The sequence below is a fragment of the Gavia stellata genome, chromosome 12 (assembly GCF_030936135.1).
Source record: "Gavia stellata isolate bGavSte3 chromosome 12, bGavSte3.hap2, whole genome shotgun sequence".
NCBI lineage: Eukaryota > Metazoa > Chordata > Aves > Gaviiformes > Gaviidae > Gavia > Gavia stellata.
This window is the reverse complement of record NC_082605.1, coordinates 369,443-392,828: the sequence shown is the minus strand read 5'-3', so window position 1 is coordinate 392,828 and position 23,386 is coordinate 369,443. Positions and strand designations below refer to the sequence as shown.

Sequence of the window (23,386 nt, the reverse complement as noted above, 5' to 3'; positions counted from 1 at the left end):
TCCTTTTCCCTCTGGCCAGCAAGCTGAGGCCACCTCTGAGCAGGGAGGAAAATCGCAAGCTGCTGGCAGTGTGCTGCCAGACTGTCTTGTCCTTTCCTTCCAAGGAGGGGATGAAAAAGGGCAAGAAGACAGTGAGGGCAGCTGTGAACATGCAGGTACCCACCGGCCAGTGCCTGCCCACCCCTGGGTCAGGATCCCACCTCAGTGCGCCCCGGCAGCCCCCATGATGCAGAACCTCAGCTCTCCTTTCCTGCTTTCAGCTTTTGCACAGGAGAGGCATGGAAGACCTGGGCCATCTCATCGAAACCCTTCTGGAGGCAGAGGAGACCTCTGCCGGCTTTGACGACGTGATCCATGTGAGCAGCCATGGGGCAACAGGGAAAGTGTCGCAGGGGCAGAGGGTCGAGGCCTTAGAGGGTGTTAGGAGATGGATACCTTTCCTATGGGAAAGTGGGCTTTGGCTTCTCGCTCTGAGGCTGTGTGTCTGGCCCGGGCCAGGGGATGAGCTGGGGGACGGGAGCGCCCGGCCACTGCAGCCTCAGGCCAGGCAGAGCAGTGGGCCCTGACGGAGGGAAAGCCCAGAGCCAGCCCTGAGCTGGGTGAGAGCAGCCTGGGGGAAGGCTGGAGCGGGGAGACGCCGGCAGGGAAGCAGCAGCTGGCTCAAGGCAGAGGCGGCTGGAGAGAGCGAGGCGGTGGAGGCTGCAGTGCCAGTACTGAGTGGGGCCGGGAGCCATGCTGGGAAGGGGCCAGAGAAGGAGGGAGGGGGAGAGGGATCTCAGGGAGAGAAAGATGCCTGTGGTGAGAGAGATGCACCCTGCCTCAGGTCCTGAAGGGTTGGCTCACCTCAGCCAAAGGATGGGAGCATGAGAGAGCCCTGCGGTTTTGCGCCCATCTGCTGGGAGCTCGCAAGGAGCTATTTGAGCTCATGGTGAGTAGAGCCCCTCCGTGTACCCTGGTGCCCCCTTCCCACCATTCATGGCCCCAGAAGGGAGCCCTGCCCAACTGGGTGCTGGGTTTCGGGGCTTCAGGGATTACGGGGCAGGCCTTCTGCCTGCATCTGCCCGGTTGCTGCTCCTGGAGCAGAGGCAAGCGGGTGCTGGGGCTGCCTGCGACCCTTTTCCTGCTGCTCTCCCCTGCAGAGAGGACGTCCTTGCGAGCAGTTCGGCTCCCTGGTGGGACTGCTGGTGACTCTGACCAGCGACTGCCTGGCCATGTCCTGCCGGAGGGCATGGGTATGCCTTGGCTACCTTCTCCAAATGCAAGGTGAGGAGAGCAGGCACTTCCCAGCCTTGCTCAGCCTGATTCACCCACTGCTGTCTGAGAGCAGGACGTTGTCACCAATGCTGGGGACTGTCCCCCTCCATGTCTGTCCCCCTCCATGTTCAAGGAGAGACAGAGAGTGGTCAGAGAACTCGCTCGGATTAGGTCCCTGACGTTTCAGAGGGTGCCTTCCCCCTCGCTCCCTGCCTTGAGCCTGGAGAGACAGGCAGCTCCCTAGGCAGTCTCCAAACTCATTGCTGCCAGGCAAGAAATATCCTGCCAAGCACAAGAGAGGAAACCAATTTGTTGCCCAGAGCAAACTGGGCAGGGAGGAGGGCTCTGAGCTGCAGGCCCAGAGCGTGCTGCAAAGGTCCGCCTGTGTTGAGGTAGTCCCGGGGAGGTTTCCCTGCCTCCCAGAGACGATGGTGGCCTGTGTGTGAACAGGGGGTGCAGCTGCTAGGAGCAGAGGCTGCTGAAACCCTGAAGCCCCAGCAGAAGGTTCCCAGAGGAAGAGGGCTCTTTCCAGCCGGGGATTTGTCAGCCATTTATCAGGCTCGGGAAATCCTGCTGCACTGAGTTCAGGAGGGCCCCGGGTTTTCCTGTGGCCTTCACTGCCACCCCTTGGGTTCTCTTTTAGCAGTATCTAGGGCCAGAGGTTGCGTTTCTGTAGACGTGACTCCTCTTTTCTCCTGGTGTTTGTTCCAGCCAAGACCATGAAGGCGGTGTTTCAGGCAGATGAGATCAGGTGCCTGGCTGAGGAGCTGAACAGCCCGGACACTGAGATTCCGGTGGAGACCTGGACCAAAATAGCAAAGGTAACTGGCCCCAAAACAGCGGGGTGGGGGCCCAGCTCCTGGGCTCCTGCATGTCTCCCTGCTCCCCTCCAGAGTCTCTTGCTGGCTCCAGAGCAAGCTGTCCAGATCGCTTAGCCGCATTAGATGTAAACAGCACCGTGTGCACAGCAGAGGAAAAAGTGATTGCCTCCTCCGTGACTGACGAACTAACAGTCCCGTCAAGTTTTCTTTCCTTTCTGAATTGCTGGAGCAGAGCTGTGACATGGTCTTTCCTGTTTCTGACTTCTCTCCAGGCTGTTTGCAAATGCATCCCTCTAGCGCAGGCTACGGACTTTCTGACCGCTGTCCGGGACAGATTGCTGCATGTCACACCCACACGTGCAAGAGCAGTGCAGAAGTGGGTGTTTGTCTTCCTGGAGGAATGCAGAAAGGAAATACTCCAGGAGGTAAAGCAGATCTTTTTTCCCATTTCACTTTGTCTTTTCTCCTGTCGGCTGTTGCACTGCAGCCTGTGCAGTTGGCATGGGCTCAAGAAACACCACCTGTGTGCCGAGCCGAGGGGCTACTGATGGTCTGAGCCGGGCATTAGCAACTGCTGCTGGGGTCTGCTCCAGCTGGTGACAAGGATATGGGCACTTCTTGTCCAAAGTCTCCCGTTGTCCACGTCCTTCCCACGAGTGAGGCACTAGGAGGCACCGACCTTGCCGTTCCTCCCCTTCCTCTGGGGTCACTGTCAGTCCTCCCTGCCCTGGGACTCACTTCACCCTGCTCTTTCTTCCCTGCTCCCCAATTTCCTCTACTCTGAGCTTTGCTGGGCATGCCAGGTTTTCCATAGGTTGCATACTTGTTCATTGCTGTCGCTGCTTTCCATGTGCGACTGTGGTGTTTGCTTTTGCTCTTGCATCGCTACAAACAGGTGGGGTGAGGTATTCAAGTGTTGGGTGTGAAACGTGTCTGTGTCCTCTGTGTGCACAAGGGCACGCAGCTGCTCATACAGTTGGGCCCAGGCACATGCGAGTGAGTGCACGCATGCCTGTGCGTGCGTGCGTGCGCACAATTGCCAAGAGCACATCCAGCTCCAGATGTGAGCCAGGGTCAGGCAGGGTGGAAGGGGTGAGGTTTCGAGCTAGGTCTGGACTCAAGGGAGCAGGCACTGCTCATGTGCTGAATGACTGTGTCTGGGCCCCGCAGGAGGGGATAAAGGATACACCGAACCCTTCTTTCTCCTCTTCTTCCATTCAGGTGCCAAAAATCCTGAAGACCCTTTGCACCTACATGCAGCAGAGCACCCACAGGCCCTTCCTGCTCCGGGCCCGCTTTCACCAGGAGCCCCTCATCAGCAGTCTCCTCCAGAAGGGTCTGCCCATGGACAGGTACGTGCACTACCCGCTTCCCCGCTGTAGTCAGAGACCCTGCAGCTTGCTTGCCCTGGGGTGGTCCAGTTGAGAAGCAGGACTTTTTTTCCTGCCTGAACAGTCTTGAGTGTTGCAAGCCTGCATGCTTGTGTCTCTGCCGTGAGTGGGGCGTCGTAAGCCCCATTGCGGATGAGGAGGTTTGAGGGCACTGCAGGACTGCGAGGATACGGGCTCAGGGGTGAACGTCTCTTCCCTTGCAGTGACACGGTGGAGCTGTGGAGGACCCTGGGGAGAAGCACCATTGTGATTCAGGTCCTGAGGTGCTTAGTGGAGAAACTAAACAGAGCAGGAAACAACCGCCTGTGGACTTGCTCTTGCACTTGTGAGCAGCACAGTCATCAGACTGTTCTGGAGACTGTGATGGTACGTTCAACGGCAGACATGTTTCTGCAGCTTTGCACCTGCTAACTCTTACTTCGGCATGAGGGAGTCAGGTGCCCTTTGCAGAAGCCCCTGGAGACTCCCAGGGCGCTGTGCTGGGCCGGCCTCAAGCAGTGTGGGGAGCCGGCACAGTCTTGTGCTCCTGAGCCACAAGGCTGTCGCAGAAGTGACAATTGCGGACAGTAACCCCCCCTGCCCCAGGCAGGCAGGGGAACCAGGCTGGTGGGAAAAGGCCTTGCCTGAACAGGTGCTTCTTGGTCACGTTTCTCTGCAGATCACCCGTGCCATCTCCGAGGTCGTGGTTGCCCTGAGGGACATGGAGGAGTTCAGGCAGCTGCTTCCCCACCTCCTTCCCAGCCTCCTGAGGTGGGCCAGTGAAATGCTGGACGAGGAGAGGCTGCTTTCCCCCCTGGGAGAAGGCTGGAGACAACTGTTCCTCGAGGGCCAGGTGCTTGAGGAGAAGCCCTGCAGGTAAGGCGCCACAGGGGCAGATGGAGGGGCTGGCTTCGGTTCCCCTCGCCAAGGCACGTGCCTTTGTGGGGCTGAGGGAGTGCTTCACCTGCCCCGCTTCCTAGATGTGCAAACCGGTCGTCATGGTTGGTTTTACTTCTGTTCCTTCATGGGGAGACTCCAGCTCCCAGGCAGGAAGGTCTTAGGCAACCCGTACTGCGGACGGCTGTCATCTTGCCTCCTGCATACCCTTGCATGCACACCAGCATTGCACTCCCTCCACGGGCCCCCGCTGGGAGCAGAGGCTCTCGTGGGCACTGGTGTCATTCTTCACAAAATGCTGGTGGGAAGAGGTATTAGGTGTTGCCTTGGCAAGTATCGGGCATGGAGTAAGCCTAGGAGCGTGGGTTTTCCTCTGCGTCAGTGGGTTTGGGGCATGATGAAAATGCCAGTGTCGTTAGCTGCAGTCTTGAAGGCTGTGAAGCAGCATCTCAGGGGTATTTAGCTCTGCTGAAGATAAGTATTCCCCTAACTTGCTGTGATTTGAGATTTCCTTGGGTTTGTGGTGGTGGTGTTGTTTTGATTTGTTTTGTTTGTGTTTGTTTATTTTCTGGTTTGTTTCTTCTGCCAGGATTTTCCTTTCAGCTATAGAGTTGGTGCTAGGCAAATGCATGGCGCAGACGTGGATGCAGCGGCTCATGGATCAGTCAGTGTGGGCTCGCCTGGAAGACGCCCTGGCTCACCCTGAGGGGGTGCGTCTCCTGACCAGGTAAGAGCCCCAAGGATGCACCTGGCTGCCTCCTGCGGAGCTGTGCCCAGGGAAATGGCTGCGGGGACCCTTCCGGCATGCCTGGGAAGCCGTCCTGAGCTAAAGAATAGTGTCTGCATCGGTGCACGTGAATTTTGGAGACCCGGCCTGTGGCCTTCCTGGCTAACTGTGTGTCCCTCGCTTGTGTCCCCTGTGCAGCGTCCTGCTCCAGGCTGGGCTCGTCTCCCCCTGGCTGGTGAAGAACCTCTTGCCATGGCTGGGTTCGTGCTCAGTTAAGCTGCGGGTGACAGCTACAGCCTTCTTTGCTGAGGTAAGGCAGGGGGTGGGGAGGGAAGGGTTCAGAGGGTTTTACCGAGATCCTGCTCCTTGGGATGTCTTTTTTTGTGGGAAGATCCCTGGAGAAAAGGTCCCTGGAGCGGAGCAGCCAGGGGAGCGCCTGGCCGGGACCAGGTCCCCACGGCACTGCCTGTGTCGTTCCAGCTCTCGGGGCTGCAGGACAACAAGGAGCCACGAGTGAGGCAGGCGCTAGAGGAGTCTCTCCACGATACCTGGCCCCAGCCAGCACCAAGGAGTTAATTAAATAAAGCTCAGCACAAGATGCCTAAAGGGTGCTGTATCTTTTTTTTTTCCCTGATGGCACCCTTGTGCTTGGTGGGACCACATGTGGGTGACACCGAGGCTGGGGGCTGCCAGCTGCATGGCCCCTCTCGGATCTTCCTGGGCTGGGCACAACGGAGTCATGCCAGGACAGACCCCAGAGCAGGGCTCTCCCCATGGGGTCCTGGGGCCTTGCCGTGCCCTCCCACTGCCCATGGGGATCCCCTTGCCACCCCTCCCACCACGGCATGTCCACCTCTGGCACCAGCAAGGGGTGGTGCAGGGAACAGCCCAGGACAGGCCTGACCATACCACCACAGCAGGCTTTGCCCCCTGGTGTCCTACCATGCTGGGACCCCCGACGGCACTTGCCCAGGGACACAGTGTGGGTAGCAGGGGAAAAGGGGGGCACTGGGGGGAGTAGAGGGCACTGGGGGATGGGTGGGGGGAACCAAGGGAGGCACAGAAGTTTACAGGAGCGTGGGCAGGGGGCAGAAGGGGGGCACTGGGGGACAAGTGGGGAATGTCGGGGGGCATCTTAAAGGGTCAGCTATGGCTCAGGGGCTGAGCAGAGGGACAGAGCATAGCAGAGGGCTCTGGCTGGCCCATCGGACCCCTGCCCACTAACACAGGCCCCATTGGTGCTGCTCCCCAGCCCCGGCAGGCCTGGGCACATCTGCGTGGGGCAGGGGCAGCTCCACGCAGGGAGCCCATCAGCAGAGATGTGGTTTCACCTCTCAGGCTGCTGGGCACCCTGGCCCTGCTGCGAGCCCATGTAAGCCTCTGGTCCCCTGTCCCGGAGGTCCTACCAGACGTGTGATCCGAACTGAAGACTCTGCACAGTTTGCTCAAACACGTGCTCCCGCCTTGCACAGTCACGTTCCTTGACAGAGGTGAGGATGGAGCTGGAAGAGGGAGTCGAGCCCCTGACTGGGTGGAACACCAGGCTGGGGGGTGGGTCCTGCCGTGGAGGGGGCACCAGCAAGGGCCGAGGTGCTGGGGGTTTCCCTGGGCACCGGCAGTGCTGAGGGCTCTGGCAGTCCTGGGAGGTGAGTGTGTCAGGCGCGGGGCAAGCGACCGAGCTGGACCTTCTCCGGTGGCAGGCGTTTGTATGAGGGTGTCTCAGAGGGACCCCTGTCCTCCCCCACCGCTGCAGGTCAGTTCGAGGCACGTGTGAGCCCTGGCTCCCTGCACATCAGGCTTTGTGCTGCCCTCCAACGGTCTGAGCCTCTTCCCAACCCCACGGAGCTTCTCAGCCCTGCCGGTAACTCCCTGAGTTGCTGCTCATATAGACCAAACACCTTGGTTCAGCTGCATCACCTGAAAGAAAGCAAAGGACCAAGAAGCCAGAGACACGGGGAGAGAAGTCCCTGCAGAGTGGAGTCTCTGGAGATAAATGTCTTTGGGGGAGATTTCTCATATCAGGCCAGGCCCAGAAAACAGATGAACCTGTGGAGTGGGAAGGCTCCAGTAGGCAAGAGCTGAAAGGGGCTGAGCTCTGCCTGCTAGCCTGTTTTATGAGCTCTCCTGACAGCAGTAACAGTAACAGCAGCAACCCCAACAGCCGCTGAAGACGGGCTATTTACAGAGCACAGTCTCCTCTGAACAAGTACAAGCATAACTCCTGGCACCTCACTTCCCCCCAAGCAGCCCCCTCCTGCCCCACTCCTGTGCGTGCCCCACAGCCAAGATCTGGGCTGGGTCGGGGGCTGGGGGAAAGCCTGTGACACTGGCCCACAGGGGCCCAGTGCCCCCAGGAGCCCCAGGCCAGCGCGGCCCCAGTCCTGCAGCCGCGGTCCCCCAGAGCACGGCCAGGCTGCACTGTCCCATTGCACCACACCACCGCTGTGGGAGCTGAGGGGTCCCCAGGCACTCCCTGTGTGCGGAGGGCTGGGGCGGGGGGGGCAGGCTCTTGGGGTGCTGGGACCCAGAGATTGGGCTGTGGGACGTTCCCTGCTCCGGGAGCACAACAGGCACCACGGGTGACTCGCTCAGATGTGGCTGTCCCTGTTGCTGCTCTCCAAACTTCGGGCAGAAATCCCTCCAGAGGCCAGGACAAACACCACCTCAGCTGCGGCGTCCCCGCAATGGCCAACAGATTTCCCTGCCTTCCCACCATGGGCCGGCCCTGTCACCCTGAGCCCCGAGGAGCAGAGATGGCTGAGGGCTCTCCAGCAAGGAAGGGGGGGTGAGAGGGGAAATTTGCTCATCCAAGGGCTGAAGGAAGGCTCTGGGATGCACGGCGGCTTCCCCACCCATTGCGCCCCAAGGTGAAAGGCGAGGGGCAGAACACAGCTGGAGCCAGAGGAGCACAGCTGGAGCTGGGGCTGCCTGACTAGTCAGGGATGGAGGGAGGGAAGGGTGTGTGGAGGGATGTCCGTGACTTTTTCTGGGAATGCTGTCTCAGACCCCTCCCCCAGAACTAGGGACATGCCTCCCCATGCTCCTTGCCTAAACTTCCCACCCTTTGATAGAGCTCCTTGATGCAACCAGCTGGTTTCCAAGGCTGGGCCTGGCAGAGGAGGGAGGACAGTTGGGGTCGGTCCTTTTTGGCTCCTCAGACTGGAGAATGACATCCTTAGCTGCATCAAGAGGGCAGATGCGGAGAGAGGGATGATACTGGAACAATGAGGTTGGAGAGCTGTCTAAGCTCCAGACCTGCAAGCAAGACTAAAGCAAGCCTTGCCTTTGGTGACTCGGCTTCCCAGGTCACCATGGGATGGAAGGGGACCCTCTGCTGGGGAGCTCCACTGGACAGATGTCCCCACCACAGACATGTACAGCTTCTCCAAGGGACACTCCGGGTGTCTCAGCAGAAGGCGGAGGCAGCCCTAGGCAGGAGTTGGACTTGAGGGGCAGTTCCTCTCCCCAAGTGGAGGTGCCAGCCAAGGAGCCTTTTCCTAAGGGAGCTGGACAGACCTGTTTCAGAACTGACCATGGAATGGAAAGAGTGCAGGTGCCACTTCTGGGGGCAGGGGTGACAAGGTTTCAGTCCGAGTCTCGCATCACAAGGAGTGCCCCATAGTTAGCAGGGCAGCAGGATGCTCTTTTCTCACTTCTTTACTCTTGCCCACCCCATCCCAAAGCCACGCCTGAACCACCAGCTGCCTCCTTCACCTTCCAGACCGAGATGAGACATGCGTCCTGGTGTTTGGTTAGTACAGTCTGAGGATGGCATGTCTTTGGGAACTGGTGACTAGTTAGCCGGTCACCCTCCTGAACAGGGTTAGTCTACGCCCACAACCGCAAAGAGCTGCAGCTGTGGCACATCCCACGCTACGGCCATGGGATGGCATTTCTCTGTGCAGGGGGAAAGGTCCATTACAGAGACTGCTATTCTCCCCAGATTCACACACCAAAGGGGACGGATGAAAATACTCCAAAATGATATTCATGTAAAGCAGCCGTTGTTTCACGTGCCCTCTGGGGGCCACCTCCAAAAAGCTGAATACGCTGCACAGAAACGTCACCTGCATCGTGCTGCCCAGAAGGCAAGCCACAGCTTGCCTAAAAGGCCAGTCTAAACACAGAAAACACCCGGCAAGCTGTGGCCCACGCAGTAGCAAATCACTGGGGGCCAGCTCTGCCTCCTGATGCTCACAAGCTCCAGAAGCAGACCAACCTCTCTTGCAGGGTGCAGCACCAGCCTTACCCTTACCCGCTCCCTTATTCTTTAGGCAGAGTCAGACAAACCAGCATGCAAAATTTCATAACAACTACAGCCCAAGAACAGCAAGATGTCTGGGTTCACCTGGCTTAAGGGGTAACCACGCTGCCCCAACCCCACCACACACCCCTTCCCTAAAGACCGGAGGACTCCATGGAAATCTCTGTCTGAACCCACATGCAATCCTATGCCTGCCTAGTAGCATGAAGGGCTTGGATATGTGCACGTTTCCTGTTCTGGTAGAGCGGCGGCTGAGCTGAGAAAACTTCTAGGAAGGTCAGTTTTCCCACGCTCATCCACAGCCCAGCATATAGCTAAAGGATATCGCATCTGAGTATGAGTCTCATTTAAACAAATCCACGGGTCTTCAGAGTCTTCCCCACACTGTTCTTCATATATATCCAATTGCAGTTTCAGCTCTTCTTTCTCCAGTGTTCACAGCTCCTGTCAATGCCGTAAGCACACCGAAAAACACCCAATGAAAACTGATGGCGTTGCAATATTGAGAAAGTATCAACTGAGCCACAGGCTAAGGCCTCTGAAGTGCATTGCTGGAAGACAGGAAAGACATGGACCTGTTGGAGCGGGTCCAGAGGAGGGCCATGAAAATGATCAGAGGGACAGAACACCTCTCCTATGAGGGCAGGCTGAGAGAGTTGGGATTGTTCAGCCTGGGGAAGAGAAGGCTCTGGGGAGACCCGATTGCAGCCTTTCAGTACTTAAAGGGGGCTTACAAGAAAGTTGGGGACAGACCTTTTAGTAGGGCCTGTTGCGTAGGACCAGGGGTAATGGTTTTAAACCAAAAGAGGGTAGATACAAGGAAGAAATTTTTTACCATGAGGGTGGTGAAGCACTGGCACAAGTTGCCCAGAGAGGTGGTAGATGCCCCATCCCTGGAAACATTCAAGGTCAGGTTGGACGGAGCTCTGAGCAACCTGATCTAGTTGAAGATGTCCCTACTCACTACAAGGCGGGGTTGGACTAGACGACCTTTAAAGGTCCCTTCCAATCCAAACTAGTCTATGATTCTATGATTCTAAGACGACAGGGTTTCAGGGTTCACAGTGAACCTTTAAGTAACATGGTCTGGATCAGGTATATTGATAATATGCCCACAGGTTTGAATAACGCCCTAGGAAGAGCACGTAATCACATAGCTGAGGCTAGAAACAGACCCAGAAGGGAGGGCAAACTGCACATTCACAGACAGAGATCACCGTCACGGGTTTCCAGTAAAAAGCACTATCGCTATTTAACAAAAACCCATGCTCAGAGCTGAAAGTCCCTGCAAGCGTGGGCAGCCAGAAGGATATTGAAACGCCCGCAACATAGCATGTCTCATCGCAGCAGCAGATCTGACAAGACCAGCCTTGCTTTGCGTCCGCTAGAAACACAGCATTTCTGGGGTTTTCCCACTGAAAACAGCTGTGCTGCTGTTGTGGGGCCATCACACTCCATGGGGAGACAGGAAAGATGGCAGCTCCTTACCTTGGGGATGTGATGAAGTCCTGAATGCATCAGCTCAGTACGAATCTGAACTCCCAAGTCAAGTTCACCAGCAGGACAGATCATGGCATTGCTCAGCTGCATACAGGCCACCTGAAAGAAACAACCAACCACACGCACAAAAGAGAAACCTTCTGAGCGTGGACTGGAAGTCAGTGGTTCAGGACTTACTAGGAGGTCAGAGGACAACACGCAAAGCCACAGCAGAAAAAAAAGCAGTAAAGCCAAAGGCATCCACACCAAATTCATCCCGCTTCAAGCTCTCCAGCTCCTGCGTTAGATTCCAAGTGCCACGTCCACAAAACCCTGAGGGAATATGTACCTTCAGCACCACCGAGGTTCCACTCTCCAGGCCACCCAAGACGGGCTTGAATCGCTCCACTCCATCCATTTCTGCTCTTCCAGTAAAAGCCTCCAGCACCTGCCCACAGCTGCAGTGAGAGAGGATCGGCAGCTACCCTACAACCCAGCACAGGATTGTGCAAGTGCAGACCCGTTGTAAAATGAAGAGTGAGACTCAGAAGAGAGCCTCCACTGAGAGGCCACTAAGAGTCGAAAGCTCAAGCGCAGCAAAAGACAGGACTTCTACCACCATGAACACGGGTTGAGGCAGGACACAGGGGGTACACAGACCCTTCGCAGCATCTGTCATCACGCAAGGGACTTTGATAGCAACAGCTCTTGCCAGGAGCAGCATCCTCTCTTTTGTACCCAGCGGTGTTTTGCTCCCAAACTAAGGAGAAAAGAAAGTTGCACTCAACGTCTGAGACCAGGCCAGCTCTGAAGAAGAGGGGAATGGGAATGCCTCGTGACTGAGTGTGCTCTGAGGAATGACCATGAGAAAACACTGGCTCCAAAACCTTGTCCAAACATCTACGTTACCCTTCTGTCTGATGGGACAGAGGAGTGACAAGAAAGGGAGAGATGCGTCTCAAACCACACGCTGCCAGCAAGAGAAAGGCTTTCGGTGAAACTTAAGACTCCAGGAGCCACCGAAGGAGCATGGCTACGATGAGAACTTCAGCACCAACAGTCACACCGAGATTCCACCTTAGTTGGCTCTTACCTCCAAAAGACAGCAGGAAAGGTTGTTGATGCAGGAAACCACCAGACTGAATTCCAATACAGCCAAGATTCACACTGCTATCAATTGCCCCCCCTACTCACAGGAATCCCTCAGCTCAATCCCAAGCACACACAGCCCCATCTCCATCTCAGAAGAGATCTTTAAGCCCCCAAACAAACCACTGCCTCCTCCCCACATGAGCAACCTGCCCTGCTCCTCGTTCCTTTTCCCTCCCTCCCTGGCTGTACCGCACTGAACCGGTATTTCTTTCCCTCCTCACACAACCACACCATATACAAACACAGTAAGAATCCTGCATAGGAAAATCGTCTGCAGTCACCAGGGACCTGAGGCTCTTCCCCAGCCTCACCACAGTGTTGTGGTGTGCACCACTGATGTGGTCACCAGCCATTCTCCTTGCACCCTGGGACCAGGACGGCCACCCCGCTGAACACACAGGGAGAACAATCATGGGGAGGGGAAAGAGACAGGAAGATTAAGAACACTGGAAACAGAAATGGACGCAGAGCTCCACGTCTGTGGGGCTGTGCCAGGAAAGCCAGGGAGAGCACGGAGCAGCAACGAGCCCTGTGGCTTTCCAGAAGCTATGGCAGGCACTCAGCGATGATGCCCATTCGATCAACTCCTCATCCTGCAGCGTCTTTCTCCTCCTGGACCTTTTTTAAGACATCCGGCAGGGCGGCGAGGCCGTCGGGACCAAAGCTCTGCACCCAACTGTCAGGAACAGACAAAATCATCAGCACACACAAAAACCCTAAAGTGCTAAAGTGCCTTTTATACCTTGGAAAGCCTTTTCTCTCTCTGGACCCCACCATATTGGCTCCACTTCCTCTGCCTTGGTAGCTTCTGTCAACGGCTTGCTTAACTCCCCTAGCCCCAGTATCCCGGATCTGCAGTATCCTACTGGGCCTAAAGATCCTCGCAGTTGTTTCTTTGTTACCTGTTGAAGTATTTCTACAACAGTCTAGACCCATTCTAGGTCTACTAATCTTTGCCCTTCTTTTAATATAAATCCTAAATATTTTTCTTCCTGCTGACACAGCTGAAGCTTAGAAAGAGATGCACGGTGACCTTTTTCTCCTAAAGTGATACATAGACAAATAGTGTCTTTCAAGCAATCTTCGTATGTCTTGTTGACAAGTAACAAACCCTCTACGTATTGTACGAGCGTAGAACCTCTAGGTAATATAGTATCTTTCAAGTCATCTTTAAGCAAACGGGAGAATATCGTAGGAGACCCAGTGAACGCATAGGGCAAGCGGGTCCACATTAGTTGTTGGCCTTTCCCTGTAAATGCCACAGATGCTGGCTGTCTTCTGCTATAGGAATACTAAAGAATGCGGCTGTTAAATCAATCACAGTAAAATATTTTGCCCAATGTGGAATTTGCCCTTAGGTTTGAAATTGGAAAGCGATATATTGAAAAACTGAAACAAGTGCAGGTCTTGCTTGCTCCATAGGGTTTTCTATTCCTGCATTACTTATGAACATTTCTCTTAAACTACCCAAGTAGCCTGCTGGATTCTCATCCTTGAGCCATTTGCATGCATGAACTTTAGTCGAGTCTGTTTTCCCAGGACACTTGGGAAGCAGCACTCAAAACAGAATCTCTGTGCTGTTGAAGATCAGCATTTGGAACAAGCTGTACTGGCTGCTTGGCTGTGTCATACAGCCTTATTAAAGTTCCTTGTGGCACTGCACCTCTCTCAAGCTGATCCCTATCAGCCCTGGCTAATCGTTATCTGAAGCTCCTTAAATTTCTCAGGACTCGATGTTGATGGTGTGCATGGACCACTTGCACATGTGCACGTTCATGCTTCCGAGTACAAGACTCCGAGTGAAGTGGGTTTTGTTGTGAAATAAACCCATCCCTCCCTCCTGCGCGTAGTTTTCCTACTTGACTTAACTGCTTTAACATTGCAGTAGCCTTGTAGCTACTCGCAACTGCTGAACTCAAAAGCGAATGGCAGCGACACAGGTAAGCGGATCGCTGAACGGCACAAGTGCCAGCCACTCATGTCACCCAGAGCGACAACTTCTTCCTTACCTCTTGTGGCCCCAACTCAGCGTGCGGCACTCCACCCATTCTGTGTCTGAAGTAGAGACAAAAGAATTCCCAACACCCAAAAGCACCTAAAACCATCCTATAAAGCGAGAGTTGCCATTTAAGCAAAGACATGACACGCACTGTTCTTCTGGCATCGTTTTATTGCCACAACACTGTGACACACATCACTTCAATGTTATTTCCTTTGGCATAGTACAGAAATTCCTCTCTGTTTATGTGCATCTAGCATTGAATGCATCGCTGAAAGCTGCATGCATTTCAACTTGAACACGACGGCTGCTCTCCCGCACTCTCCGCCCACAGATTACTGCGCCCCCCCAACACTTTGCTGCTGGAGAAGGAGGGCCGAGCGTCCCAGACGCCCCTCCAGACCGCCCCACGCCAGCCTGCGGCACACGGTGCCTCGGGGGCTGCCCCACTCAGCTGTGCAGCGGCAGGGCCGCCACCCCGCAGCCGCCTAAGCCGGAGCCGCCGCCGCGGCCCTGAGGCCTGAACCCGCCGCCGATTCCGGGTGAAACCGCCGACAGCGGCCCCCTCGCTTCCGGGTGCAACGCGCAGAGCGTCCCCCAGCTGCTTCAGGGTGCAACGCCCAGAGCCGTCCACTGCCGGGGAACGGAGGTGTCCGGGCGGGAGCGGCCCGACCCGTTGCCCACACCCCGCACGGGGCTCTTGTGCCTGTGACCAGCCCCCGTGTGGGGCCCGTGTCCTGTCACCGCCTTTGTCGCCCTGGTCACGCTGGCTCTCGGGAGCCCCAGGCACTGTGGAGCAGAGGGACCCGATGAGGGACCCTCGGTGGAGGAGAAGCGGAGCGGGGCATGCTGACGCTGGCCCTGAACGAGTCCAGAGGCCTGGCAGGGCGCACCCACGAGGGAGCTTCCTCGTGTCCGTGCGGGAGCTCTCTGTGACCTTTGGAAGGCCCTGGGCGCTTTCCTTCTTACCGGTGCCCAGGCCAGCACAACTGTTGCACTCCCAGCTGGCCGTGCTGTTCCTCAAATAGGAGCAGCGTCTGTGGGTGCCTTCGGCAGTGCAGGAGCAGCACAGGAGCAGTTTCCGGGGCCTGGGAAAGCAAACGGGCTCGTGGCTGTGAGGACAAAGTGGCCGCAGCATGGGAATGCGTGGCAGAGCTCTTGTACTTAGTCCTTCCCCTTCGAGCCCTTGGCAAGAGAGAGATCCCCTACAGAGCCTCGGGGTGCAGCTTTGGCAACTTACCCCTCTTCTCTGCCTACTCCCTGCCTCCTGGACAAAGGCACTCGCTGACATCGCAGCGGCTGTGACTCTCTCATAATTGTTCAGAGGCACCATCGTCCTCCCATGGTGGTCCTCTTGACGTTACCGAAAATTGTAACGAAGAAAACTCTCCAAAACAAATGATAATTTAAAAAGCCGACATTGGTTTATTGCAGCTGGGTGCATGGGGGATTGCTCCTCCTAACATGCACACCGGGTTAAAGTCATGACAGGTATTTAAAACAATTAACAAAGTTAGTTACGCCTACTGGTTCTACCCCCTAATTAACTATTGGTTAATACTTTTCTTACTTCATCTTAAAGTTGCAGTTCTCTTTTAATTCACCACGCATGCTCAGAGAGTAGGGGGCTTAATTGGGCTGGGGGCTTTTCTAGCTAGGAGGTGTGTTCTTTAGCATTCTAATGAGATTATAATGAGACAGGTTAACTCTAGGGCACTGTTTTGGCATCCCATTTTATTTTTCTAAGATTCGTCCTTGTGTTAATCGTTATTGCTAGTTAGTAGAGAGTCAGTGAAGACAGCCTATATCTTTAATACGTCTAAGTGCCAGGTGCATTTGTTGTGAAGTATCTTCTTTACATTCTTCTTGCTTGTTTTTGACAGTTGTTTTTCAAGATGTTCGGTAACATTGGCAACGGAAGGGAAAATAGATGAGCCCCTGCTGCCCCTGCACAAGGCAGATGCAGGGCATCCTTGCTTTTCCCTCCCCCCCGGCCCTGTTGCCAACTCCTCTGTGAAGGTGAAGCCCAGACTCACGGGACAGCGGAGGGGCAGGCCTGCAGAGGCAGTCCCTGGCGTGGCACAGCACTTGCACCTTCCTTTCTTGTGAGCTGGGAAGGAAAAAAACCCAACCTCCTGGGGATTCAGAACCCTATGGTGAGCATTTCCATCAGAAATCGATGTTCATTTTGACAACGCAGGCAGCAGAAGCAGGAGAAGCCAGCGTGGATAGCCTGATTCTGGATGCAGCTGCCCCTGTGGAACCAGGCGTGTTTGCACGCTGGGCACACCATGGTGTCGCAGGACTTTCTGTTCTCCACAAGGTCCAGGCAGATGAGGCAGGTGGTGTTCACCTCCGGAGCCGCCTCCACTGCCTGCTCTGGGTGGTGCTCCCAGCAGAAGGACCTGGGGAGAAGAGGAAAGGGATGGGCAAGGTGAGAATGCTGGGTCCTCCCCCGGTGATGGCAAGGAGGTCAGAGGAGGTCTGAAGGAGCCCCAGGCCTCGCCCGGCTCTGGCTCTGCCTGTGACTGGCTACTGGGAAGTGTCACTGTGAGTTCCTTGCTTGTTTGTTGCTCTCACCACAAATGAGGCAGTGCTAGAAGGAGCACAGCGGCCCCCATCAGCGGCAGCCTCAGGGCCTCCACCGCCAGCCCCACACCTCCGGGCAGGGTGCAGGATGTGGCCACTGCTGGGTCACACCCCGTAGATCCACCTGGTGGACGAGGCTCCTGTGCTGGAGCTTCTGTGGAGCTGCCGGGAGCAAGACTTTTGTCCCAGAGCTGGCTGGAAGGGCTGGGATTTCTTTCCTTGGGTCCGGGCTAAGCTCCAGCAAACCTCTCTTGGCAAAAACCTCCCTGTTCTTGTCAGGTCCGCACCTTCTGTGCTGCCCGCTTGATGGTGTGTCTAATATCCTCAAGGTGAACCCCATCCCTACTCCCTTGCTGAAACATCCCATTGGCAAAAAACTGCAGGAGAGAAAAGACGAGGAGCTGATGAGGCGAGTGCGGCAGCGACTGCCTGACGGAAAGCTGGAGGGAGCCCCGGAGGAACTCACCAGCCAAAATTCATGGGCACAGAGCCCTTGCTTCTCCAGTTTGTGCCCACAGATATCTGCGTCAGCCTCTGCCCGGTGACACAGCATGCACGCTGGAGGGGAGAGAGCAAATGGCAGCGGGAATGAGCACCTCTGCGGGGCTGGGGACGGCGTCCCTAAGGGATTGCCCCCGAGGGCCTGCTCTGTCCCTGCCTAGCTGGCTGGTGGGCAGGGCCGGAGGCCTTGGAGAGGAAGGGGGCATTGCAGGCCCGGGTGTCCCAGCAGGCGCCCACTGCCCATCCTGGGCCGCGCTCGCAGGTTGGGGAGCTCCTGCCTCCCCCTGCCACCGCTCTCAGAGAGATGAGGAAGTAAAGGGTAAAACCTTCCAGCTGCCCTTTTTTAAAAACCACAACTGTAATAACCTTGCCAATTTCTTTTAGTTATGTTACATGGTTAGCCGCTGACGTTTTCAGAAATAAGGAAATGTTAGAAAAGCCAAAGGAAGGTCTGTGATAAAAGTCAGTGTGGTAGGCAGTGAAACTTACCAGAGCATTACTGACCAACAATTGACTTTTATGGGTTTTTTTATTGATTACTTGCAAGCGGTATATCAAAATTTAGTGATGCGTTTTCAAGTGTCGATGCTCATTCAGCAATCAGTGGTCTCCAGAGCAAGGTTTACAAAGACGCTTTTTCTTTCCGTAGGCATTGGCTAGCACAAGCCATGTTGCCCACGTAACAACTAAAACAGCTGATGCAAAGTGTGCATACAGCTACTTACTAGTTATCCAAGTAACTGCTGTTGCGTGTGATAATGAACAGATGTATTTCATTCTCTTTCCCGTACTCTTATTAAGAGGGGGAAAAAGAAGGAATTCTGTGCTTCTAGGGCAGTTACCAAAAAAGGCCTAGAATGTGCGAAAACATATTTTGTGTGATTTTTATCCCAGACTGTAAAAGTAAGCTCTTCCTAAAGCAATATATTTTAAAAGTGGAAAAAAATTAGCTTAAATTCTACTTGAACAGCCAGTCTAGAGGAAACATTTGTCTTCTTGTCATTTTCAGGATAAAATTATGTATGCACACAGTCAAGCATGCCTTGAAAATTTCATAAGTCACTGAACACAGGAAGTGACAGCTTGGTTTAGTTTTGCATGTTGGGTGCCTAGTGCTATCCAAAAGACATTTTGAATATTGTCCTGAAAACTTTAAATATAAGCAAAAATCTGTCCATCAACTTCTCAACTCTTTTTACCAGGAAGAAGGAAAAAAGAGAAGACGGTGTGGCTACAGTCTTTCTTGCATTAAGTATGGAGGGTATGAGAGAGGGCAAAAAAAATATGTCCTTTGACATTATGCATCTGTATAACTTGCTGAAAGAGCTACATGGGTCAGAAATCTTTTCTGCTCAAAATCCTGTTAAGGGTGAAAAGGAAACAGGTCTTATATGTAATGTCAAGAATTTCTTATTAGTGTCTCTGAAATGTGAAGTCTAATGGACGAATTACTGTTAGTCCACACCTAGTTACTAAAGAAAGAAAAAATACATTAGTATTGCTATTATAAGAAGGGTCTCAGTAATACAGTTTCAAAACACATACCCTGTTACCTGCCCCTTTTCCTCTGCTGTTATTCTCACTCTCCCAGTTCCCCCTTGGTCTTAAGGTCAATGAAGACAGTTTTCCTCAAGCAGAAAGCAGGGAGCTGCACCCAATTGTCAGTGTCCCAAGTTCTTCACTGAAAACAGTATGACAATGGTGGGGTTTCTCTGTCTTTCTTTTTTTCCCCCTCCTGACAGATCTAGATGTCTGACAACCTTCTCTTGTTATTTTCTGTTCAGAGCTACTTACAGTGCTGGAAAAATTAAAGCCCCTCCAAGACCCTGTGCTGGAAATCAAGGGACTGGGATCACGGTAGGTTTGGGGGTGTGTTCTCTGTTGTCCCTCTTCTGTTCTCTTGTCTTTACACTTGCACCACCTAATGGTATGTGTTACATTGCAAAGCCTTATAGAATATTTTCTAAATGATGTTGTTCTGTACTTTGTTTGTTTGTTTGTTTGTTTTCTTTTCATCCCCAAAGACAGCAAGGTAAATTTCAGGAGATCCTCTGTTTTTCTTTGAAGGTGGCATAGAAATAGAAGCTTGGAAGATGGAGGAGTGGTCTGTGTTGTACAAGCCACAATGGGAAGATGAAGGCTGGCATGGGAAACTGCAGACCTGCTCTTTGTCTTTCAGTCATATCTTCCATATGTACCTACTAGGATTTGAATGTGGGTTAGTGTGGAATACGGATAATTTTCACTAAAAGCTATAAACCTGGGTGGCACTTAGGATTGTCCAATGCCACCTATCACTTAAATAATTGGTGGAGTGGAGATGGGTGCCTGAGGATGCGGGCTTTTTGCATATCAGCCTCCACCATCGTCCCTAAAGTACCTGCTAAACCAGGGGAATATCTACAGGGCTTTATGTGGGCCAACCAGTAATGGTCAAACTGCCCCAGACTGGTACAGTGGCAATGGTATTATTAACCCCAAAGAATCTCTATGCTTGGGAAGCAAAGGACAGTTCTGGGAAAATACACCAAATTAGTACCAGACGGGTGGTACCGCCCTTTTAACTTAACTCTGTCGGTCACAATATGACCAAGCGTTCTCTTTTGTTTTTCCTTGCAGAAACATTGAAGACAACAACTTGCCCTTGGAACCATGGCCTCTCCTCCATGGAGCTGGAGTGTCCTAAAGGCTTGCTGATAGCTCTAACAATCTGACTTGCTTTCATAGTCTTGATGATAGTTTGGCAACTGAAAGTTTTAACCATGATGCTGGTAAAATATAGTTTGAGTATTTTATTGTTGATGACCTGTGGATGGGGTTTTTCCTCAAACCTGATATTGCAATTGGTCCGTGCTTTTGGGCACATACATAATGTCAGTCAAATAACTGCATGTTTGCCTCTACCCAAGCCGGCTGCTTCAGCTTTGGACTGGGGAATTTTAACCCTTGATCTAAATCTGCAACAATCAAAACCACGTGTGACAAATTTCCTTGGGGAATGTACTTACCCAAAATATGGGAAGCATCCCAGGTGGGTGACTGGCATTACATGGAGACCACCGACTGGTGCATTGATTGGGATGGGACTATTGGACCATCACATACCCTCATTGATGTATATACTAATTTTAAGATTTCCCATTCGGTTAAACCAAAACACTGTAATTGGAACTGTACCAAAGTTCACAATTACAATAGCAAAAAGAGTGAAATTCAGAAACTGGGCCTGATAGTTCGAGCTCTTCGGCTGGGTTGTATTTGCCGTAACTACGCCACATCTATCAATGGCACCCGGTCACATTTGACAGTTAATGATACCCATATAAATTGTAAGAAGCTAATATTGTTTTCTATGGGACGCACTGTTTGGGTTAGTAGTGATGGAACATGGACTACTGATTTGCCAGCGGAAGGTCCACGATGCCAGCACACATTGGGATTGTTGACACTTTGTCCCCTCTGGTGAAAACAACCTCTTGTGCCACCCCTATGGGGGCGGATCAAACGGGAACCAGAAGACCCTTGGCAGCATCCAACCACAGGAACGGTAGTTGGATGGACTTTGGAATCTATCTTTACACCCCAGATAATGGCTTTCCAGAATCGCAGGATGCTGTATAACTTAGGGGACAAACTGAAGCATTGGCTAATGCGACTCGGGTCGGACTGGAGAAATTAAATGAACAGCTGCAGGCAACATTGAGAATGACATTGCAAAATAGACTAGCCTTGGATCTGCTATTGCTGCATGAAAATGGACTGTGCGGCTATTTGGATTTAGTAAATGATACTTGTGTTCATATACCAAATGTAACTAAAGATCTTGATGAACAACTCGATCACATAAAACATGTGGCAAAGGCCAGCCGTCAGTTGAGAGCAGGGTTGGAAACAACCTGGTTGAATAAGCTGTTACATGGATTGGGATTTTTACTATCAGGATGGTTTGCTGCTTTATTGCAGTCTGTGATTATTGTAGTTATTGTAGTAGTTGTTTTTTGGATGATATTGGCTTGTGTCAAATCTGTGTTCACCCGGGTGTTAAGTCATCAGGTGTGTACGATCTCTGGCTGTACAGAATTGAAGGTGAGTCCTGGAGTGGAGGAAGTCTAATGGGAGGGATACCCCCAAAAGCGATGTTATGCAAGCGTGATTTGGATTTCGATCCGAGTGACTATAGTCACGGGGTGGATAATGTGGACTTTGGATAATGAGGTGGGATTCTTGTGCTCAAAGAACCATTAAGACTGCGCTTGCAGTGTGACCTGGGGGAGTGGAGACTTGCCCGGCTAACGCAGGATGCAGATAAGGAAGGGGCCCTGTGAAGGCAGGACAGCCCTGCTTGTGGTCAGCAAAGACAGTGAAATAACAGGAATCTGAGGGGTTCTTTGTTTCTTCGAAAGGAGTCGTGTCCGATAACTGACCTTTGCCTCGTGACTGCTGAAATGCATATTACAACTCACACCCCTGCATATGCTAATGAAGATTATAGAGATCATGCACTTGTCTCTCCACCCAAATCATGCTACACATCACATATGGCAGGGGGAACCTCATAGGTTTGGGGATAAAAGGTGGAGAAAATGATTCTTAAAGTGGGAAGGAAGAACCTCGATACCTGATGGACCAGTCGATGGGCTGCGTTCTCTTCCTCCACCCCAGGCAGGGACGCCTCTCTGGGTAAGCCCTGTGCCTCTCTCCCTGTGGGTGAAAGTTATCCCTGGGTTCTTGTATTACTATCAAGTTTGCTAGCAATATTAACCTGAATTAGTAGCGCGACTGTAGTTAGTGAATTTATCAATGGCAATCTAGAATCTGTTTCTGTCACTCTCAGTAATAACTAATTTCAATTTTTGTGCATCTGCGCAGTGCAAGTCCTTTTGTTGGGGCTCTGATAAATGAATCAGTGAAAGTCCTGGGACTCTGACAGATTTTGAAACTACATTTCTTTTAACACGACAGTTGGCATTAGGATGGGTGTTAAGATTACGAAGAATAAGGAGCTCAGCATGGGAAGGAGTGAGGCATCTTGCGCAATCCAGAGTGGAAAGTTGAGGAGTGGCATAAGCACATCTGTTGGTCTTTCAGCAAAATGGTTTGACTACAGATTTTAGCATGTGATCAGGAGGAGGTGAAGGGTTAGGGTAATGAAAAGCAGGGAACTCAAAATGGGAAGGAGTGCGTGTGTGTTGCACAGGCTGGGATGGAAAGTGGAAGCCTGGCCCAGGAGCCTGCAGGTGTGTGTCTTGCAGTGGGAACATACACCCACCAAGCTTAGCATGTGAGTCAACCCTAGAGCAATGTCTGTGATGCTGTGGCTGCAGAAAGAAGCTGAACTTTCAATTTCTGCCTTTCTCACTATAGCAGAAGAAATAATTGGCATGTTACTTTAATAAATAACAAAACTGAACAACTTAAGTTGCTGTTTTAATGATGTTAATAACCTTGAATGCAGCAACTGTTTATTTGCATTTCATTAAAACACAGTGTAATCAGGGAATCCATTGTCATCTGGAGTGGAGGGAATATAATTTTCACTGAAAAGTGAGTACTTGTAGAACTTTTGTTGTTACTAAAAGTGCTGAGTTACCAAACCACTTGAAAACATATATTTCTCTAGAGCTGCATTTTATTAGATGAACCTAAGCAGGTAAGGAAGAAATTGAATGTTGGTCCTTCATAAACTGAAATGTTCTCAGAACATATTGTCGTGTCTATCAAGAAGATGCGTTTAAATGAATAATATGATGAAATAAGATTTTTTTAAAATAATTTTTAATCATAACCTTTGTAGAATGAAGATCTTTTTAACAATAGAAACACAAGGAGAAAAGCTTTAAAAAATACAAGTTAAGAGTTTGCAAAAGTACTGGAAGCTGGTAGCAGGTACACTGAAATGAGAGGCTCCAGTTTTTTCTAGTGACGTGGAGAGCACTGGGGTTTTTCAGAGGGACTGGCATGTGGGTGGTGTGTTATGGTTCTTGTTGTTGTTTCTCAGCGTTTTTTTAGTATTTGTTAGTGTACAGGGTCCGATTTGATCCAGAAAATCCAGAGGAGAAACTGTGTAGTCAGCCTCTTACTATTAGTAAGAATTCCAGCAAACGAGTGGTGACAGACTTGAATGAGTGAACTCTCCGTGAGCTTGGGCTGAACAGAATCTAAGTAAAAGCTGTGCAAGAGCATTGAGATTTGGGTGAATAGTAATTTTTCCTTCTCCAAAACAATCACTTTAGCTACCTGATGTCCTGTTCCCTTACTGGGTTCCCTTTGTTGCACCTTTGGCCATGTGCAGAGTCTTTGCAAGCAGGATCTATACAATTTAACCAAAAAAAT

At 52.4% G+C, this 23,386-nt stretch overlaps 1 protein-coding gene across 1 annotated transcript in view; it reads left to right on the top strand.

Moving 5' to 3' along the window:
- LOC132317896 (maestro heat-like repeat-containing protein family member 2B) overlaps nucleotides 1-23,386 on the top strand; it is a 52,346-nt gene that overhangs the window by 12,634 nt on the left and 16,326 nt on the right. The window contains exons 24-31 of the mRNA XM_059823402.1: nucleotides 272-356; nucleotides 1,140-1,263; nucleotides 1,966-2,075; nucleotides 3,336-3,427; nucleotides 3,670-3,832; nucleotides 4,125-4,321; nucleotides 4,932-5,069; nucleotides 5,268-5,379. Of these exons, the coding sequence (XP_059679385.1) occupies nucleotides 272-356; nucleotides 1,140-1,263; nucleotides 1,966-2,075; nucleotides 3,336-3,427; nucleotides 3,670-3,832; nucleotides 4,125-4,321; nucleotides 4,932-5,069; nucleotides 5,268-5,379 (1,021 nt within the window). The remainder of the gene's footprint in view (nucleotides 1-271; nucleotides 357-1,139; nucleotides 1,264-1,965; nucleotides 2,076-3,335; nucleotides 3,428-3,669; nucleotides 3,833-4,124; nucleotides 4,322-4,931; nucleotides 5,070-5,267; nucleotides 5,380-23,386) is intronic.